This window comes from Myotis brandtii, unplaced genomic scaffold (genome assembly GCF_000412655.1).
Source record: "Myotis brandtii unplaced genomic scaffold, ASM41265v1 scaffold1554, whole genome shotgun sequence".
Taxonomy (NCBI): Eukaryota; Metazoa; Chordata; class Mammalia; order Chiroptera; family Vespertilionidae; genus Myotis; species Myotis brandtii.
In genome coordinates this window covers 256,362-277,076 of record NW_005355638.1, presented here as the reverse complement: position 1 = coordinate 277,076, position 20,715 = coordinate 256,362, and the positions used below count along the sequence as shown (strand labels likewise).

Sequence of the window (20,715 nt, the reverse complement as noted above, 5' to 3'; positions counted from 1 at the left end):
GCAGGAGGCTGAGACGCGGCCCGGAGGGTGACCGTGGGTGACGGTTGCTGAGCAGGGTCACCCCCTCCGCCACCACGCACCCCGGTGTGTCCTTCGCGATTGGCGCCCCTGGAATCTCTCCCGGCCTCGGGGGTCAGGAAGGAGAAGAGGCTGATGCTTTGCCGTGGGGTCTCCCCGGGAGACATTGGGGAGCCCCAGGGGGTGTGGGGTGCGGGTCCCCGGCGGGACATGACCAGGTGGGAGCTGCCCTCGCAGGTGTCTCTCCTGGGGGATCCGCTGTCCGTGCTCACAGATGGCGTTTTAGGGGCGACAGAGGCGGGTTCCATAGCAAAAGTGGGGGTGGCCCGGGCCGGTGTGGCCCAGTGGGTAGAGCGTCGGCCTGCGGGCGGAAGGGTCTGGGGTTCATTCCGGCCGAGGGCACAGGCCTGGGTTGCGGGCTCCATCCCCAGTGGGGGTCGTGTAGGAGGCAGCTGATCAGTGATTCTCTCTCATCGCTGATGTTTCTATCTCTCTCTCTTCCTTCTCTGAAAGCAATAAAAATATATTTTGAATAAATGGGTGTAATAGCTTCACGGCCTCCTTACCCATGTATCCACTTTTTAAAAAAATTATTTTTATTACTGATTTCAGAGAGGAAGGAGAGGGAGAGAGACAGTAACATCAATGATGAGAGAGAATCACGGATCGGCTGCCTCTTGCACATCCCCTACTGGGGATGGAGCCCGCAACCCAGGCCTGTACCCTTGATCTGAATCGAACCCAGGACCCTTCAGTCCGCAGGCGTACGCTCTACCCACTGAGCAACACTGGCCGGGCTTCGCTTTGACAATGGAGGAGGGTCGGGTGACTCTGTTGGACCCCGTGGGAGGAACCTGTGATAAAGTCTTGCCTCTGGTTAGTGAGATGTGAGTCCCTCGGGTGAACTGGGGGGACTCCCTGAGGCCCGGGTCACCCACTGGCACGGAGGGCATGAGGGCTCACCTCGGGCTGTGGGAGAGTTAATAAGACCCCCAAGCACAGCGAGCGTAGCTTCCGTCACAAATGTTAGGGGAAGTGGGCACTTACTGACCCAGGAACCGGCTCAGAAATGAGTGATGCCCCCCAGGTAGCACGCTGGCAGGCACCGGGTTTCAGGAGCTTGGGCGCAGCCCTGGCCGTTGGCTGGGGTTGTCCAGTCCAGTGCACGAAAGGTGCAGTTCCATCCCCGTCAGGGCACTTCCTGGGTGGTGGGCTCCATCCCTGTCTGGGGGGGGCGGGGTTCAGGAGGCAGCAAAGGTCCGCTCTCACTTGGCTGTTTCTCCCTCTTCCTTTCTCTAAAAAGAAAAAAAAAATCAATAAAAATATTAAAAACTGAAAAAAAACGAGTTTGGGAGCAAACCACCGGAGATGGAACTGGGGGCTTTAGTCCCTTTGACCAGGAAGTGGAGCCCCCAGCGTGGGGAGGCAGTTGCCCGAACAGGGAGGCTCAGGGACACCGGTGGCTACCGTCACGGACGTTATCATTTCCTCGACCCTCTCATCCTGGAGCCCTCGCTGTCCCCCTCACCCCCTACGTGACGTTCCATTGTCTCCTGTCAGTTTACATCGGCTCCTGCTTGGGGGCTTCTCCTATGCGACTGTGTTACACCCACAGCATTGCCGTCCCCTGTGAGCGAGCACAGAGCTCGGCCCAGCAGCCGCGTGGTGCTCTGGGCCTTGACGTCTGCCCCTGGACCACGACGCTCGCTGATCCCATCAGCAGCCCCAAGGCCGTCGCTGCGACCTCTGTTTACTTCCCAGGTGTCTGTGACCTTCGAGGACGTGGCCGTGACCTTCTCCCAGGAGGAGTGGGGGCAGCTGGACGTGGCCCAGAGGACCCTGTACCAGGAGGTGATGCTGGAGAACTGCAGGCTCCTGGCGTCGCTGGGTGAGTCTGACCCCTCGGTGGGGGGCCCGCCGCTTCCTTATCCACGTCTGCCTCCGGGCCGGGCTGGTCACGGAGGCCTCAGGAGCCGTTTTCCTCCTTCCGGCCTCGGTCATGTTCTAGACTCGCCTCTGCCGGCCTGGTCTCCATGGTCTCCTCTGGCTCCTAGGACGTGGTGGAAGGAAATGGGGGCGTCGTGCAGAGCCCAGAGGCAGGGCGTCCCGTCGGGCCCTGAGGGCCTGACACAGGCGCTGGGACCCCCAGGATCATGCTGTGGCTCCTGGGTCTGCTCCTGTCGTGCTGTCCAGAGTGGCTTCTCCTTGGCGAGCTTGTGACAGGACTGGCCCCTCAGTCCCTGCTCTCTGGCCCCAGATTCCTTGTCGGTGCTTTTCTGCACGTTTATGTTGTTTCTCTTTCTTTGCTGCTGGGCTCTGGGGCGTCCAGGAGGCAGCAATGGCCACCTGAGCCCATATGTCCTGGACCTCTCCCCTCAGTGCCCGGCACAGACTGGCCTCTGTCTGAGGTTCTCATTCCACATCCTGACTGAGGGAGCCTGGTTGACCCCCGTGTCCCCTCCAGGCCAGTGGTCAGGGCCGGAGCGAGGGCTCTTCTCCCAGAAGAGGGGACCAGGCAGGTCCCAGGAGGCGTCCCCCTCGCTGCCCCAGGTTTGTTCTAAACCCAGGTCTGGGTTATGGGCCTCTCTATCCTGCAGCTTCCTGAGTCCCTGGTGCTTCCTGCCAGTTGGCAGTTTGGTCCCCAGGAGACACTGGGCCATGTCTGTGGCCACTTTGATGGTCACAGCTGGGGTGTGGGTGGTACTGGCACTAGTGGGCAGAGTCCTGTTACATCCTGCCCTGGACCAGACCTCGCCCTCAACAAGGATTATCCCGCCCACATGCCAAGAGGGCCAGGAGCCCTGGCCCAGGTCTTAGTGTTAGAGTGTCGTCCTGACACTCCAAGGTTGCGGGTTCGGTCCCTGGTCGGCACAGGAAGAGTGCCTGGTTGAGAAACACCAGCGTAGGGGGTCCTGGGGACCCCTCACCTCGAGGGAAAGGAGGGCTGGACATCCAGGGCTCAGGGAAAGGCGTGCCTGTGTTTACAGGACTGGGATTATGTTTTGTGCCAACGAGAAATAACGCAAAACTAGAAAAGTTTGGTAATTAAATATCATGTAAGAAAAACTTAAAATAAAGGGACCCCTGGCTGGTCCTGCTACCTCGCACACGCACACGCACACACACGCGCACACGCACACGCACACGCACACGCACAGCGCGCCTCGGCCCCAGGCACACTTGATATGCTTTGCTGTCTCGCAGGCCCCGCCTCCTCGGTGCTGTGTCCTGACCTAGCCAGGCAGGTCCCCCAGCCCATTCACTTTATAACCTGAATCAGTGCTTCTCGCCCTGGGATGGTCTTTTTCCCAGACACTCAGCAGTGTCCGGAGGTGGTGTGGGACGTGGGTGCCACAGACGCCCAGAGGGTGGGCCAGGAGTGCACTGAGGCATGCAGGACAGTCCTCCCTGCCGCCACGCCAGGCGGGCAGACCCTGTTAAGAGGGCGCAGAGGCCCCTGATGCCCAGCACTGAGAGGGCCTGGGAGCCGGGCCTGCGCTTCTTCTCCTTCCTCCTCGGATTGCTCCTGCTGCAAAGTCTGGGTTTCGTGCGGAAGCTTATACACCTTCTCCCCCAAACCGGTGCTGCTTTTGCCTTCTCAGCAGACAGAGCAGCCTCAGGCTTGCAGCCTGTGGGGCAGCAGGAGCTCACCGGGACTTCGTAGCATTTCACGGTGACCTGCCATCCAGGGAAGTGACGTGACCCTGGGGTTCCCACTTGCCAGAGCCGTGCGGGGTTCTTTTCTTTCTTTTTTTAATCCTCAACTGAGGACATGCTTTTGCTGATTTTTTTGCCTTCTCAGCAGACAGAGCAGCCTCAGGCTTGCAGCCTGTGGGGCAGCAGGAGCTCACCGGGACTTCGTAGCATTTCACGGTGACCTGCCATCCAGGGAAGTGACGTGACCCTGGGGTTCCCACTTGCCAGAGCCGTGCGGGGTTCTTTTCTTTCTTTTTTTAATCCTCAACTGAGGGCATGCTTTTACTGATTTGAGAGAGAGAGAGAGAGAGAGGAACATCGCTCAGTTGCCTTGTGTATGTGTGTCCACTAGGGATCCAACCCACAACCTGGCAGGCGCCCTGACTGGGAATGGAACCTGCGACCTTTCCGTGTGCGGGGCGATGCTCAGCCAACTGCAGAAATCTGAGAAAATTAAAATTAAAAAGTGGGTCACTTTTAGGCGACCTTTCCGTGTGCGGGGCGATGCTCAGCCAACTGAGCTGCGTCGGCCAGGGCCAGGATTCCTTTTTTGCAGAAATCTGAGAAAATTAAAAAGTGGGTCACTTTTAAAAGAAGCAGTTAACTGTCACAGCGCAGGTCCCCTGAGCACTGGTGATGCCCCACTCATTTGATACAGCACCTCCAGCGTGCTCGTCTGCACCTGCCGGGGTTCAGTTTACAGGGGCGACTTAGTGACGGGACGGAGAAGTCAGTGCCGTGAAGGGAGGATTTGTTAGCTCTCAGGAGAAGGGGACACTGCACGTCCCAGAAGCCACGTGGGGAATCAGTAGGAAAACCGTGACCGTGGGAAAGCATGGCCCAGAGCACTTACTGGGGTTTCTCTGGGCACCGAAAGCGAGAGCAGGTGACCGCGCAGGGTGGCCGGCTGCAGTGCTTCCAGCGGCCCTGGTTGTGTGGAAGCTGGCGCTTGGTTGACGGAGGGCGGGGAACGGCTGGCTGGGTGTAAGAGTTAAAGGGGTGGGGAGGCTGTGGCTTCGGGTGTTTCCATGAAAGGTGCGCCGCCTGGCAGCTGTGCCGGAATTAGCCGGCTCTGGGAGGGGTAGGCCCCAAGGTGTCAGAACCTTGTGAAACAGTAAACTTTTTTAAAAGAATGATTAACTAATTGGTCCTCCGATTAGGGAAGCTTTGGGGAGAGGATGGTGGAGAGTTTTACACAGCATGGCGTAAGCTGCCCCGAAGCGTACAGAAAAGCATTGAGTGAGGAGGAGCCCAGGTAGGCATGGGAAGTACCTGCAGGAGGCCCACAGCCGTTCCCATTTGTATAGCTTCAGCTAAGAAAGTCCATCTGAAATTGGGGGTTGCCTAACGTCTTCGGGAAGTTGTGCTGTGTGCTAAAGCAGAAAGAGTGTGTGTGTGTGTGTGTGTGTGTGGTATTTGTGTGTAAAAGGAAAAAACTCTTGTTCTCAACACTCCAGACATCACACGTGGGGTTTCCACCCAAGCAGCTCTGGCATTGGCCAGCAGGATTCGCACCAGGGAATCCTCAGGCTCATGGACAGCCTCTCCAGTTCCCACCACCCACCTGAGATAGGGGTCACAGCCCAGGGTGTCCCCCCTGCACATCTGGCTATCAATTGGAGGTTCCCATGACCCCTCCTGGAGTTTGGTAATTTGCCCAAACAGTGCTCAGGACTCAGGACAGCACCTCACTTCCTGTCACCTGGTTATTGTAACGGCAGCAACCCGGACAGCACGGGGGCACAGGGCAGGCGTGTAGGACGGGGGCTGGGCTTCCCTGCCCTCTGCGGCTGATCACCCTCCCGCCCCTCAGCGCTAACCACCTGGAGGCCTCCTCGGAGGCTTAACTGAAATCACTGGCCACGGGGGTTACACTCCACCTCCAGCTCCTCCCCCACCGAGGTCAGGGTGAGCTGCTGTCCTGATCCTCTAATCCCGTGGTTGATTCCAAAAATCACCTCGTGAACAGGGCGGTAGAAGGGGCTTATTATGAATAACAAAAGCGCCCTGGCCAGTTTTGCTCAGTGGAGAGAGCGTCAGCCTGTGGACTGAAGGGTCCCAGGTTCCATTCCAGTCAAGGACATGCCTGGGTTGCCGGCTCCATCCCCAGTGTGGGGCGTGCAGGAGGCAGCCGATCAATGATTCTCCCTTATCACTGATGTTTCTCTCTCTCTCTCCCTCTCCCTTTCTGAAATCAATAAAAATATATACAACAAATGGTGCTCCTTTCATTTTTAATCTGGGACGTTCTGGCTAAGGGTGGAAAGCAGCACCGCACTCACTGACTGTCCTGTGGTGGCTGGCAGTGTCTCGTAGTCCATGAACTCGATGACTGTTCACTGAGCCCCAGGCTCCCAGTAGCCAGGGATTCTGGGGGAGAGGGGACCTTCAGCACCGATCATCTGGAGGGGCCACCCTTCCTGCAGGTGGAACACACCAGAGGGCTGTTCACCACTTAATCCTCACTCTAGGACAGTGATGGTGAACCTATGACACGCGTGTCAGGTGACACACGAACTCATTTTTTTGGTTGATTTTTTTGTGTTAAATGGCATTTAAATATATAAAATAAATATCAAAAATATAAGTCTTTGTTTGACTATGGTTGCAAAGATCAAAAAATTTCTATATGTGACAGGGCACCAGAGTTAAGTTAGGGTTTTTCAAAATGCTGACATGCCGAGTTCAAAAGGTTCGCCGTCACTGCCCTAGGATGTTTTCCCATTGATTTTTAGAGAGTTGGGGTGAGGGGGAGAGAAACAGAAACATCAACTGGCTGCCTCCCGGATGGGAATCAAACATGCAACCCAGGTGTATGCCCTTGACCCTTTGGTGTTCTGGCGGATGCTTTAACCACTGAGCACACTGGCCAGGGCTGTTTAACTACAGTTGGGTCTGTGGGGTCTCATTTTTCCAGCTAGTGTATAAGTACCAACATTTTATTTTAATGATGTATTGCGTCAGAGCATCTGTGCCCAATACGGGATATTTTCTGACAGTGGGAACTTAGGGAAATTCAGGCAAAGCTACAGTTAAAGTGAGGCATACCATTTTTTCCTATTTAGCTGCTTTTTAAGATTGGGGAGTACAGCGTTTACATTTAGTGGGGCCCCAGCTATAACTGACTATCTTTGCTTTTTTTCCCCTGTGTCTCAGGGTTAGTTTTTTGTTACTGGTTTGATTGTTTGATTTTTATTGATTTCGGAGAGGAAGGGAGAGGGAGAGAGAGATAGAAACATCAATGAGAGAGAATCATTGATGGGCTGCCTCCTGCACGCCCCGCACTGGGGAAGGAGCCTGGCACCTGGGCATGTGCTCTGATCAGGAATCGAACCATGACCTTCTGGTTCATAGGTCAATGCTCAACCACTGAGCCACACCGGCCGGGCTACTCTTAGTTTTTAGTGTGTGTCCTGGTTTTTTTTTTAAAAAAGGGCGGGATGGGTAAGGGCCTGGGCCTCTAGGCAGCAGCCTCTTCCTGAGATGATCCTGGCCTGAAGCGAATGTAGTCCTTTCTTCCCTCTTCCCCGTTTTCTCCTTTTTTTTTTTTTCCCCTTTCCTTCTAAACAATCTTTTTGGGGGGTTGGGGGGGATGAAGGGGTTACCTCTCTGTCCCTGACCATTTTTCTTTCTTTGGTTTGAATATTTACCTGACAGGCTCCTGGCAGTCCCAAGTGGCCTCTGCTGTGCGTGGCGGCCCGGTTTCTAGGGTGTCCCAGCTCCTCAAAGGGGCAGGGCTTGCATCTGGGGAGCAATCAGTGTCTGACTGCTGGGCCTTAGGGGGGAGACAGGGACAATGCTGACGGGCAGCTGCACTCAGACTTGCCAAACTTACCGGCCGGGGGTAGACAATCGCAAATGAATTGAGAAACCTCTTCAGTTTCAGGGGGAGTAGAAACAAGATATTTCTTGCTCTTTATGTTTTACTAGAGGCCCAGTGCACGGATTTGTGGACTTGTGGGGGGTATGGCCTGTGGGGATTGGCCTGCTGTGGGAGCCGCTCATCCTAGTCAGCCGAGTGGTGCTCCCACTGTGGGAGCTCACTGACCACCAGGGGGCAGCTCCTCAGTTGAGCGACTTCCCCCTGGTGGTCTGTGTGCATCATAGTGACTGGTTCTGGTCATTCCGCCCGTCAGTAGCTGGGCTTTTATATATATAAATATAGATGTTTTATTATACACTGAACCACCAGCCTCCATGGATGGGGTCCCTTATACCTTGCTGGGTCAGGAACAAACTGCAACAGCAGGAAGACAAGCAGCAGTGACAGAATTTTCCCTTGAAACAGTTTAAGCCTCTTTTGTGCTTTGGCATCTGAGGAGGAAGTGACACTTGAGCTGAGACCCAAAGAGTTAAGCAAGAAGAAGCAAGGTGCGGCGAGAACAGCTTCCGTGTAGAAGAGCTGACACGTGCAAAGGCCCTGAGGTCACAGGGAGATAAACTCCTGCCAGAGCCGAGGGAGGTCTCATCTCCTTCATCTTCCCTCTGCCCCCTCCCCGAGCCGTGCTCTGAGCTGACAGTAGACTCAAGTGAACATTTGCTTGGTGACAGCGGGTGGGTCCTGGGCTGTGGTCAGGACCTGCCAGAGGAGCCTCCTGTGGGTTGGGGTGCCTCTCACCGACTTCTCTGTACGCATCCTGTGTCTTTTTCCCCTGCATCTGAGCTTGGCTGCAAGTGACAGACCCGCTCGGTCTTCACCCTCCAGGAAGTTACTACCACACTGACAAGCGCAGCGGTGGGGCGGGCGCCTGTCTGGGTGGGTGCCAACCCCCGGTCAGTGTCTTTGCTTCCTCCTCGGTCCTTAGGCAGTCACCTCACAGTCCCAGGATGCTGCCGGACAAGCAGAGCGGAATGAAACTCTCCATGGAGTGGGGGTGTAGGTCACCTGCTGCCTCAGACTATTAGCCACTTGCAAGTTGGTGGAGACCAGGACTTCTCAACCCTCTGTCAACACCAGACTCGCCTGGGAGGTTGTTTAATCTCCTGAGATCCAGGCCTCGCCTGCAGAGACCTGACATCCTAGGGGTTGGGTGCGTGGGTGGTGCGGACCCACTCACTGTGATTAATAGAAAACGCCTGAAGGAAGGGTGGTTTCCTCAGGTCCGGGCAGCAACTGAACAGACTTGGGACCCATGCGACGGGGTCGAGGGGATGGTGCTGTCCATCCAGCCAGCATCGCCGCTCAGTCTTCGGGTCTCAGTGACGGCGTTTGTGTCCTGGGTTTCCGGTCTTGGCATTTTTGTGTGGATGGAGCAGCTTCCTGCTGAGGTTGTCCACACCCTGCAGTCCCGGACTCGATGGAGAGGTTTTCCTTCCTTTTACACGTATCCTCACGTCCTCTTTCCTTCTCCATGAACAGGGTGCCCTGTTCCCAGACCGCAGCTGATCTGCCAGCCGGAGTCGGGGCGGGAGCTGTGGATGGTGAAGACAGATCTCTCCCGAGGCGCCTGTCCAGGTAGGAGCCGAGGCCCGGCAAACGGAGGCCCTGCCACCCTGAGGCCTTGAGGAGACCGCTGGCCGCGGGTCCCTGGAAAGCTGCTTGCTGTGGCCTGTCTGCTGGTTTGGAAGCCTCGGAGCCCTTTGACCTGTGGGCCCTCTGACCTCATGGAGGATGGAGGTGTACGCGCTGAGGTCTGTCTGGGATCAGAGCCTGGCTTGCCAATCATCGTCTCCGTGCCGTAGTGAAGTTGCACGATCTCATTGTGTCTTTGTGGAAGAAACCCAGCTTCTGGATCAGACAGACTCCAGAACCTCAGGGCTCAGCATATGGCAGCTCTTTTTCTCCCTCAGCAGGGCCCATGGGGTCAGCAGGGAGCTGGCCACACCGTTACTGAAGGACCCGTGTGGGTTCTGTCGTCATTGTGTGGCTGTCGGGTTGTGCTGGCCTCCTGGAGCTGGCAGAGGAGAATGGAGAGAGGAGAGAGGAGGGAGGATGTCACACCCACTCCCACAAACACCAGTTCCCCTCACATCCCACCACGAGAACTGGGCGTTTGGGCACCTGGGAGTGGGGCTGGGAAGCGTGGTGAGGCTGTCAGTGAGGAGCAGAGGCTTTGGAGAGTGTAGTCTGCGACAGTCCGTCTGTCCCTGGAAGATGCTGGTAATGGTGTCTCTGTTGTCAGGTTGTTTGGGGATGTGATCACGTATCGCATTAATGCATAAAACTGCAGAGCACAGCGTCGGAGCCTAGCAAGTGGCTCATGGAAAGCAAGCTGTTGGTAGTGGCCTGTTACCATGAGTGACGTGTCTCACATTTCCCGCTGACCTCTGAGGAAAGGGCCTTCTTTCTCTCCAGTCACTCTCTCCAGCTGTACTCTGCCTGCCCCAGGCACTCCTTGTTCCTGCCCCTCCTGTTTGGTAAAACCTCAAGATGACATTGACCTTGTCTGCCCCACCTGGGAGCTGTGGAGGGCACTGGGGCATCAGGTGTGAGCTTGGTGCCCCTGCAGTCATTTCTGTGGGTCCCTTGGGCTGCTCAGCCAGCCTGTGAGTCCGTGTGCAGCTCATGGCAGCCCCTCAGCGTCTGTGCCTCTGCCCCCTCCTCAGTCCACATCTCCACTTGGAAGCCTCAGAGGCACCAGCGTCAACGTGCCTGGCAAGGATCCCACGGCGCTGCCCACTCCTCTCGCCTCCCCAGTTTCAGTGAGTGGTGCTGCCATTGAGGCAGGTTAGAAACTAGGTGTGGCCCCGAATGACTCACCCCTCCACCGCCATCATTCCTACCCCAGCCGTTCCCAGGCCTGTTCATTCCGTCACATTCATCTCCTGAATCCACACTAATAACTCCCCCCTCCACCCCCATCATTCCTACCCCAGCCGTCCCCGGTCCTGTTCATTCCGTCACATTCATCTCCTGAATCCACACTAATAACTCCCCCCTCCACCCCCATCATTCCTACCCCAGCCGTCCCCGGTCCTGTTCATTCCGTCACATTCATCTCCTGAATCCACACTAATAACTCCCCCCTCCACCCCCATCATTCCTACCCCAGCCGTCCCCGGTCCTGTTCATTCCGTCACATTCATCTCCTGAATCCACACTAATAACTCCCCCCTCCACCCCCATCATTCCTACCCCAGCCGTCCCCGGTCCTGTTCATTCCGTCACATTCATCTCCTGAATCCACACTAATAACTCCCCCCTCCACCCCCATCATTCCTACCCCAGCCGTCCCCGGTCCTGTTCATTCCGTCACTGCAGCCCCTCCATCAGACCCGTCCCACCCTCGGTTTCAGCTCATCCTCTGGCCCTGGGGGATGCTCATCGTCTCCTAACCGGTCTCTCCACTTGCTGGTGCCTCAGACCAGCTGTGTGTCCTGCAGGAGCTACTCAGGGGCTCAGGCTTGGTTCCAGGCAGTGACCACTTCCCCAGCCCCAGAGTCTCAGCCTGTGGCCACCAGTGTGTCAGGCTTCCTGTTGAAAGTAAAGTGGGCCTCCGGCCGTGGCTTGCTCCTCACCCGTCCGCACGCCTGTGGACTCGCCTGTCGGCGCTTCTCCTTCACCTGGCAGGAGGGGGCTTGCCCCAACCACAGCCACGTCCTGAACCAGAGTCTCGATCACACCTTTTCTGGGAAAGTCTTCCTTTGCTTACATTCTTCACTTACATACCCCCACCCCCCACCCCTTTGGGTAACTTCATCCTTTTTCTACTCAAAATAAAAGTATGTTCCAGGTGCCCTTGCTGGTGTGGCTTATTTAGTTCTGTCATCCCATGCACTGAAGGGTAGCTGGTTTGATTCCCGTCAGAGAGGAAGGGAGAGGGAGAAAGATAGAAACATCAATGATGAGAATCATTGATCAGCTGCCTCCTGCACGCTCCCTATTGGGGATCAAGTCCACAACACAGGCATGTGCCATTGACCGGAATCGAACCCAGGACCCTTCAGTCCGCAGGCCAGTGCTCTATCCACTGAGCAAAACCGGCTAGTGCCACTTTTTTACTTTTTTATTATTATTATTACTACTATTATTTTAGAGGGAGAGGAAGAGAGACAGAGGCCTAACAATCTGTTGTTCCACTTATGCATTGGTTGGTTGATTCTTGTATGTGCCCTGACCGGAGAGCAAACCCACAACCTTGGCTTATGGGATGACACTAACCACCAGCTGAACTGCTGAGCTCTCTGTTCTCTTTCCAACACCCTGTTTGTCTTCTCTGCGCCTGTACAACCAGGTCTTAAACTCTATAATCCTCTAAGAGTATTATCTGATCGGGGAGGTGTTCTTCTCCTTGTACTCTTTAGTCTCACTTCTGGTCTTTCATGCACATCTACAATCAGATCTTTGGGTTCTGTGGTGATGGGATTATATTGAATTTATATATTTACCGGCGTAGGATTGTTGGTTTTATATTATCAATCCTTCACTAATAGACCTTGGCTTTAATACTGTCATTTTCTCCATATAGATCATGTGTATTTTGCCATTCTTCACCAAACTGTTCCTCAGGCATACCAGACCAATGTGTTCAGCCCTGTCCGGGAGTGCTCACTGTCTCCCGAGTCTGTCCCCACTGGTCAGTCCCTGGCTTCTCAGCACTGTCCACTCATGCTCTGTAGTGCCCCTCCCCTTTCTCTGTGGCAGATTCTGGTGGTGCCAGTGGGACTCATATCGGGGGCACCTCCATTGGGAAACGCCGATTTTCCCTTCACAGTATTAGCCAAACCAAGGGGGAAGGACACAGAACTCAAGGCTGCCATGTGCGCCCAGGTCTCCTGACACCGGAGACAAGTTCAGGGATTTCCCAAAACTACCCTCAGGTTCAAAGATTTGCTATAAAGACTCAGAAAACGATCAAGCCCACAACACAGGCATGTGCCCTTGACCGGAATCGAACCCAGGACCTTTCAGTCCGCAGGCCAATGCTCTATCCACTGAGCCAAACTGGCTAGTGCCACTTTTTTACTTTATTATTATTATTATTACTACTATTACTATTATTTTAGAGGGAGAGGAAGGAAGAGAGAGACAGAAGCCTATCAATGTGTTGTTCCACTTATGCATTGGTTGGTTGATTCTTGTATGTGCCCTGACCGGAGAGCAAACCCACAACCTTGGCTTATGGGATGACACTAACCACCAGCTGAACTGCTGAGCTCTCTGTTCTCTTTCCAACACCCTGTTTGTCTTCTCTGCGCCTGTACAACCAGGTCTTAAACTCTATAATCCTCTAAGAGTATTATCTGATCGGGGAGGTGTTCTTCTCCTTGTACTCTTTAGTCTCACTTCTGGTCTTTCATGCACATCTACAATCAGATCTTTGGGTTCTGTGGTGATGGGATTATATTGAATTTATATATTTACCGGCGTAGGATTGTTGGTTTTATATTATCAATCCTTCACTAATAGACCTTGGCTTTAATACTGTCATTTTCTCCATATAGATCATGTGTATTTTGCCATTCTTCACCAAACTGTTCCTCAGGCATACCAGACCAATGTGTTCAGCCCTGTCCGGGAGTGCTCACTGTCTCCCGAGTCTGTCCCCACTGGTCAGTCCCTGGCTTCTCAGCACTGTCCACTCATGCTCTGTAGTGCCCCTCCCCTTTCTCTGTGGCAGATTCTGGTGGTGCCAGTGGGACTCATATCGGGGGCACCTCCATTGGGAAACGCCGATTTTCCCTTCACAGTATTAGCCAAACCAAGGGGGAAGGACACAGAACTCAAGACTGCCATGTGTGCCCAGGTCTCCTGACACCGGAGACAAGTTCAGAGATTTCCAAAAACTACCCTCAGGTTCAAAGATTTGCTAGAAAGACTCAGAAAATTCCCTGAAACCCATTATACTCACTATCATATTTAAGAGGACACAGATGAGAAGAGATGAGGAATGTGGGGCTGAAAGTGTTCCAAACACGAGGATTCCGTGTCCTTGGCAACGCCTCAGCTAGCCTCTGTGTAGGGCGGCATGAGCACAGGGTGTGGCCCACCCAGGGCACTCTTAAGACTCGATGTCCAGATTTCCATTGAGGTGTCACTGACCCTTTGCTAGTGGGACTCAATCTCCAGCCCTCCTACCCGGGACCCCTCAGTCCGCAGGCCGATGCTCCATCCGCTGAGCCAAGCCGGCCAGGGCCCCAACTTTCTAATCACAAGGTTGGTCTTTGTGATGTGGCCAGGCCTTACTCCGAGTCATCTCCTTACATTAGGGGCCCATAATGCATTGTCTGTTGTCATAAACCAAGCATGTCAAACGTTTAAATAAAGAAGGCATGCGGCCCGCTGGCTGGGAGTTTGACATACTTGTCATACGATGCTCCATCCGCTGAGCCAAGCCGGCCAGGGCCCCAACTTTCTAATCACAAGGTTGGTCTTTGTGATGTGGCCAGGCCTTACTCCGAGTCATCTCCTTACATTAGGGGCCCATAATGCATTGTCTGTTGTCATAAACGAAGCATGTCAAATGTTTAAATAAAGAAGGCATGCAGCCTGCTGGCTGGGAGTTTGACATACTTGTCATAACTATGGTACGTTCCCAGGGGCCCGCCAGGAATAACCAAGACACTCCTGTCACTCTGAAAATACCCAGAATTCAGAGGTTACATCCTTGGAGTTGGGACAAAGACCACACTTCTCTGTGGGGGAGTAGATGTTGCACTGTGCACTTCCTGTCTTCCATCAGGGTGGCATTCGCTGTCCCTTCCGAGTGTTCAAGTAGCAACGTGGGCTGTCCTTGCTCAGAGGAAACTCGGAACACACATCGTTATTCGGTACAGCCACGTCCTGTCTGTAGTGGTGGCTGTGTCTCCACAACAGACATTCTGTCCTCTCATCCAGGCAGGCTCGTGTTGTCCACAGTCCAGGGACCAGGAGAGAAAGAGATTACAGGCCTGGGAGTCAGAGGTAGCAAAGCACAGCAGACACAGGCACTGTTTTCATTTCCATGTTTTTCACTGAAATGCTGATTTTGTTTCTTCTGGGTGACATTACTAACAGGCCTTTTTGTGTCTTGGATTTCTTCAGGTGACAAAGAAAAATTCAAGACAACAGAATCTACCACTTGTGAGCCAGCCCTGTCCGAGAGATTCTCAGTCCAGGAACAACTAACGCAGACAGTTCCAGGGGACTCCCAAGGAGACCAAACCAAGGATCAGCGTGGCCCATCACAAGTGTCCCTGCAGGAAGGACACGTGAGACCAGGGACAGATCCTCCGAGGGAGAGGCTCCCTGGGAGCCCTGACCATGGCGGCTCAGGAACACCTGATGGGGTGTGTGTGAGGACTGTGCAGGAGCCAGCTCCTCCAGGAGGTGCTGTCCTTCACCATGGCTCACATGAATTACGGAAAGATCCCATGATCCAAGAAGAGGAAAATATCTTTAAATGCAGTGAATGTGGGAAAGTGTTTAACAAGAAACACCTTCTTGCGGGACATGAAAAGATTCACTCTGGAGTGAAGCCCTATGAATGCACAGAATGTGGGAAAACATTTATTAAGAGCACGCACCTCCTTCAGCACCACATGATCCACACAGGGGAGAGGCCCTATGAGTGCATGGAGTGTGGGAAAGCCTTCAACCGCAAGTCCTACCTGACACAACACCAGCGGATTCACAGTGGAGAGAAGCCCTATAAGTGCAATGAATGTGGAAAGGCCTTCACCCACCGCTCCAATTTTGTCTTGCATAAGAGGAGACACACTGGAGAAAAATCCTTTGTCTGCAAAGAATGTGGGCAAGTTTTTCGACACAGGCCAGGATATCTCCGACATCACATCGTCCACAGCGGCGAGAACCCCTATGAATGCTTCGAGTGTGGAAAGGTCTTCAAACACAAGTCATACCTCATGTGGCACCAGCAGACTCACACTGGGGAGAAGCCCTATGAGTGCAGTGAGTGTGGGAAAACCTTCTGTGAGAGCGCGGCCCTCATCCACCACTACGTCATCCACACGGGGGAAAAGCCCTTTGAGTGCCTCGAGTGCGGGAAGGCCTTCAACCACAGGTCGTACCTCAAGAGGCACCAGCGGATCCACACGGGGGAGAAGCCTTTTGTGTGCACGGAATGTGACCGGGCCTTCACCCACTGCTCCACTTTCATCCTTCATAAGAGGGCCCACACTGGAGAAAAGCCTTTCGAGTGTAAAGAATGTGGCAAAGCCTTCAGCACCAGGAAAGACCTCATCCGGCACTTCAGCATCCACACTGGAGAGAAGCCCTATGAGTGCGGTGAGTGTGGGAAGGCCTTCAACCGCAGGTCCGGCCTCACGAGGCACCAGCGGATTCACAGCGGAGAGAAACCCTATGAGTGCATGGAGTGCGGCAAATCCTTTTGCTGGAGCACTAACCTCATCCGACACGCCATCATCCACACCGGGGAGAAGCCCTATAAGTGCAGTGAGTGTGGGAAGGCCTTCAGTCGTAGCTCATCCCTCACTCAGCATCAAAGGATGCATTCTGGGAGAAACCCTGTCAGTGTAACACACGTGGAAAGGCCCTTCCCAAGTGGTCAGACTGCGCTCACGCTCCGAGAGCTCCTGTTGGGGAAGGACTTTTTGAATGTAAACACCGAGGAAAATCTTTTGTCAGAGAAAACATCCACCACAGCCTCTGATTGTACTTACCAGAGAGAGACCCCACAAGGATCTTCACTGTGAGAAAAGATAATTGTTGCAGATCATCACTGTCACATGAAGACACATTTTATAAAGTGACCCAGCCTAGAGCCTTATTCTCAGCTGAGGATTTCTCTATGAGGACATGCACCAAGGAACCCTTCGCCTCCATCTTTTTACTTAGTTTACATCGCAGTATATCTCAGGAATTTTTTTTTTTAGTAGAGAAAATGCAATGAGACTTCTCTGTTAAGCCTACAGCACTTTGTCGTGGATTACCTAGTTTACTTGGGGCAAGAGGAATGTTGTTTCAGGGGTGAAAGGCCTTGATCCTTGGTGTGTTTTGTATACATTCATTGTTGTCTAGGGTCAGGAGAGTTAGAAGTTGAGGGCAAGTATTTAAGAAAAGGATACACATATGAAAGGGCATACCAGTTAAGACTGTTAAGGCTTAGATTTTTTTAAAAATTATGTGATTTTAAGACATAAAACATTTTTTTAATTCCTATTTATTGTTTTATTTCTGTATTAGACTGTAAATCTTAAAATTCAGTAAAGTGATCCCTCTCTATACATTATTTGAAATTGACTTAGCTTTCCTAGTTTCTTTAACTTTTCATATAAATCTTAAGGTAAGTTTATCTATTCTTACCAAAAAAAATCTTACTCTCATTTTCTTAGAAGTTGATTTACAATGTAGGTCGGTTTGAGAATCAGCATTATAAACAAGTATATGATATGACTACATTTAATTAATAACTCTTGATTTCATTAGCATTTTATCTAGGTTTTTGTTTTTGAGTGGTAGTGGCATTGATTTTTAAATTTAAATTTTCCACACGATCTTAGGTAGTACACAATAATGTAATTATTTTTGGGGGAGTGGTTTTGGTAGCCTGCTAAACTCACTTATTATTAGCCATTTCTTTGGATAGAATCCTTGGGTTCTCTACCTAGAAATGTCAACTGCAACTAGTTTTATTTCTTCCTTCCCAATTTGTATACCTGTTATTCTGTTATTTCCTTTTCTTATTGCACTGGCTAGGACTTCAGTATGATGTTGAATAGGAATAGTAAGGAAGGACATCCTTGACTGGTTCCTGAGACCTAGCGGAGGGAACATTCAGTTTTTCGTCATTAAGTACCATACTAACTGTAAGTTTTCATAGTTTTCTCATCAAATTTATAAAGTTTCCCTCTATTCTTAATTTGCTGAGATCTTTATTGTTATGAATAGGTATTGGGTTTTTTCAAGTGCTTTGTCTGCATCAATTGATATGATCATCTGATTTTTTCCCTCCATATCCTATTGATACTACGGTATTGCATTGAGTATTGAATATTGAACCAGCCTTGCATTCTTGCAATAAACCCACTTGGTTGTGGAGTATAATTCTTTTTATATACCATATTAAAGCATTCCATTTGAATATATCTTGTTGAAGTTTTCTTCTAATTTCTTGAGTGATAATGATGTATAGTTCTCATTCTTTGCTTTTTAAAAACTCATCTGGTTTTGGTAAGTATGGAACAATTGAGAATATATATTTCATATTGGATAAATTGGATAATTGGTCCTCTCAAGGAATTGTTGCATTTCATCTAAATTTTCTATTTTGTTTGTAGTCCTGATTGAAATAATCTTTTATTTTTTTAATGGCAGCAGGATCTGTACTTATATCCCATTTTATCCTGATTTTGGAAATGTGTCAATCTTCTTAGACATTTATCAATTTCATTGACCATTTTGAAGAACCTGTACTTTATACCATTGATTTCCCCATATTCTTCTTCTTTTGTTCTAACTTCTGGTCTTTATTATATCCTTTATTCCATTTGTTTTGGTTGAATTTTGCTATTTGTATTTTTTTATGTGGGTGCTGAGATTGTTTTAAACTTTTTTTTCTTTCGTAATGTAAATATTAAGTACAGTTGAAAAACGGGGTATAACTACTCAGCTGTCTACATACGCAGATCAAAAATACACTTGGGCCCTAACCGGTTTGGCTCAGTGGATAGAGCGTCAGTCTGCGGACTCAAGGGTCCCAGGTTCAATTCCGGTGAAGGGCATGTACCTTGGTTGCGGGCACATCCCCAGTAGGGAGTGTGCAGGAGGCAGCTGATCGATGTTTCTCTCTCATTGATGTTTCTAACTCTCTATCCCTCTCCCTTCCTCTCTGTAAAAAATCAATAAAATATATATTTAAAAAAAAATACACTTGGCCCTTAAGGCAGATTTCTGCATATGAGAGGACCCACAAACTTTAAACCTGCATTATTCAAGAGTCAGCTGTTCCATAAACTCCCTTCGTGGCACTGTTCTAGCTTCATTCCATAAGGTTTAATATGTTTTGATTACAACTTGTTCAGTTCTATATATTTCTTGATTCCTTTAGAGACTTCCTCTCTGATCATGGATTTCCTAATGTTGGGAGTATTTCCTGCTATGTTTTTGTTTCTGATTTCTAGTTTCCCATTTGGCCTCACTGTTTAAATTTTTTAAAGTCTGTTTTATGACCCAGGATATGGTTTATCTTCTTGAATATTCAGTTTGGCTGCTTGAAAAGAATGTCCTGCTGTCATTGGGTGGTGTTTCTATGTATGTCTGTCCAATTCTGTTGGAGGTATTCAGATTTCGTATATCCTTGCTGAATTTTTTTATCTAGTATTTCTATCAATGGATGAAAGAGGGGCATTGAACTCCGACAGGATAATTGTAGAGTTGTCTGTTCCTCCTTTAAGTTTTATCAGTCTTAACTTCAGGTATTTCCAAGCTCTGTTGTTTGGTGCAAACATATTTAGGATCCCTATGTTGTCTTAGCGTAATGACCCTTTTATCGTTATGTCGTATCTCATTTTCCTTCTATTCATTTCCTTACCTTTGAAGCATGCTGTATCTAGTATTAATATAGGCAGTTCTGTATTTTTTTTAAATATATTTTTGTTGATTTCTCAGAGGAAGGGAGAGGGAGATAGAAACATCAATGATGAGAATCACTGATTGGCTGCCTCCTGCACTCCCCATATTGGGAAACGAGCCCGCAACCCGGCGTGTGCCCTTGACGGAACTGAACCTGGGACCCTTCAGTCCGGTGGCCCATGCTCTATCCACTGAGCCACACCAACTAGGGCTTAATTTACATTCTTTATTGTTGAAAGTATTACATATGTTTCCTTTCCCACCCCCACCCCATATAATGCTATGATTTATTACAGCAGAAAGAATCAGAGTATAACAGCCCAGGGAAAATGCACGAGGACTCGAATCCAGAGACCAGGGACTGTTTTCAATAGTCCTGCCTTGAAGTCACACAAGACATGCTGATTGAAGCTCCATTGAGGGACAGTGACACCGGATGGAAATGTCTGCCAGGGAAGCTCATTAGAGACTGGGGCCCAGGGTTCTAGGCGGCACTCCTACCAGCACGTAACGAATTCGAGCTCCCAGAAGAGAGCAGGTGTCGAGCATAAACCACTGTTTACACAGAACACGTGGGCACATGACCACCCCTTAAGAGTCATAACGGGTGAAGATTTGCATATATGTATAACCACTATAACCAAAAAGATCACCCCGTCACAGAACTCTTCCAAACGAGCCAGGATTTGTTTTTTGTTTTTTTAATGACATTTTTAGAGAGGAAAAGAGAAACATCAATTTGTTCCACTTATGCACTCATCATTGATGTCTCCCTTTCTCGCTAAAATCAATAAAGATAATTTTAAAATAACAGTTTTATTACCCGACTATTGATTGTGGAGAGGTTCTCGGTTGGGAGATTTTTTTCTTTTAAAATTATATTTACCCAACAGTTTATCCTGTTGCCTCCAAAGGAACTCAAGTTCATCAAATGTTGACACTTCTGCATACGTCCCCCAAGTAAACAGGTGTCTGGGTGGACGGGGAGCACAGGATGTGGGGGCAGAGGCACCAACTTCGGGGGCCATCACGTACGTACGCACGTACGTACGTACGTGCGTGATGACGAGTCCTGGGAGTGGCCCGAACTGGACAGGACCTTCAAACGGGCCTTTAGGGCTCACACGCGGTTCTGGAGTTTTCCAGCCGCACAAGGTGCCCCAGCAGCTTCCGGGGTCGCTTTACAACCCCTCACGCACTTAGTCCGCGCTCATCCATTGGCTGCTTCCTGACACTTCCTCGTGCTACCTCAGCTCCCGACTCTTCAGCTTCCAGCGCGTCCCGCCCCCGCCCAAGGCCCCGCCTCTTCCGGTTTCCCCGCTGCCATCTCATTGGCCCAGCGTCCTCGGTACCGGGCAGAAGCTCCCATCTCTGTTCCTTCTACTGGGCAGGCTGCCTGCGCCTCAGAAATGTCAACCAATGGAAACAGACCAGGAACTCCCCGCTCAGCCAATGGGGCGAGGGCGCGAACTATAAAAGGCCCGGTCAGCGCCGCCGGGGAGCTCCCGAGCCGCTGGTGAGTCGTTGAG

At 51.2% G+C, this 20,715-nt stretch overlaps 1 protein-coding gene and 2 long non-coding RNA genes across 4 annotated transcripts in view; all 3 read left to right on the top strand.

Annotated features, from left to right (window-relative positions):
- LOC106725320 overlaps positions 1-20,715 on the top strand; it is a 28,808-nt gene that overhangs the window by 7,663 nt on the left and 430 nt on the right. The window lies entirely within an intron of this gene.
- LOC102264094 (zinc finger protein 264) lies at positions 782-17,700 on the top strand. 2 transcript variants are annotated; one of them, XM_014536016.1, is made up of 5 exons: positions 782-894; positions 1,780-1,906; positions 9,074-9,169; positions 12,123-12,230; positions 14,678-17,700. In XM_014536016.1, exons 1-5 carry the CDS (start codon positions 829-831, stop codon positions 16,306-16,308), a joined length of 2,028 nt encoding a protein of 675 aa, XP_014391502.1. In that variant the 5' UTR covers positions 782-828; the 3' UTR covers positions 16,309-17,700. The 2 variants fall into 2 exon arrangements, with proteins under 2 accessions (XP_014391502.1, XP_005861774.2); XM_005861712.2 differs by lacking the exon at positions 12,123-12,230 and having other exon boundaries at positions 785-894.
- On the top strand, positions 9,352-11,389 carry LOC106725321. Its single transcript, XR_001361186.1, has 2 exons — positions 9,352-10,356; positions 11,018-11,389. It is a non-coding gene; the product is annotated as an uncharacterized LOC106725321 (long non-coding RNA).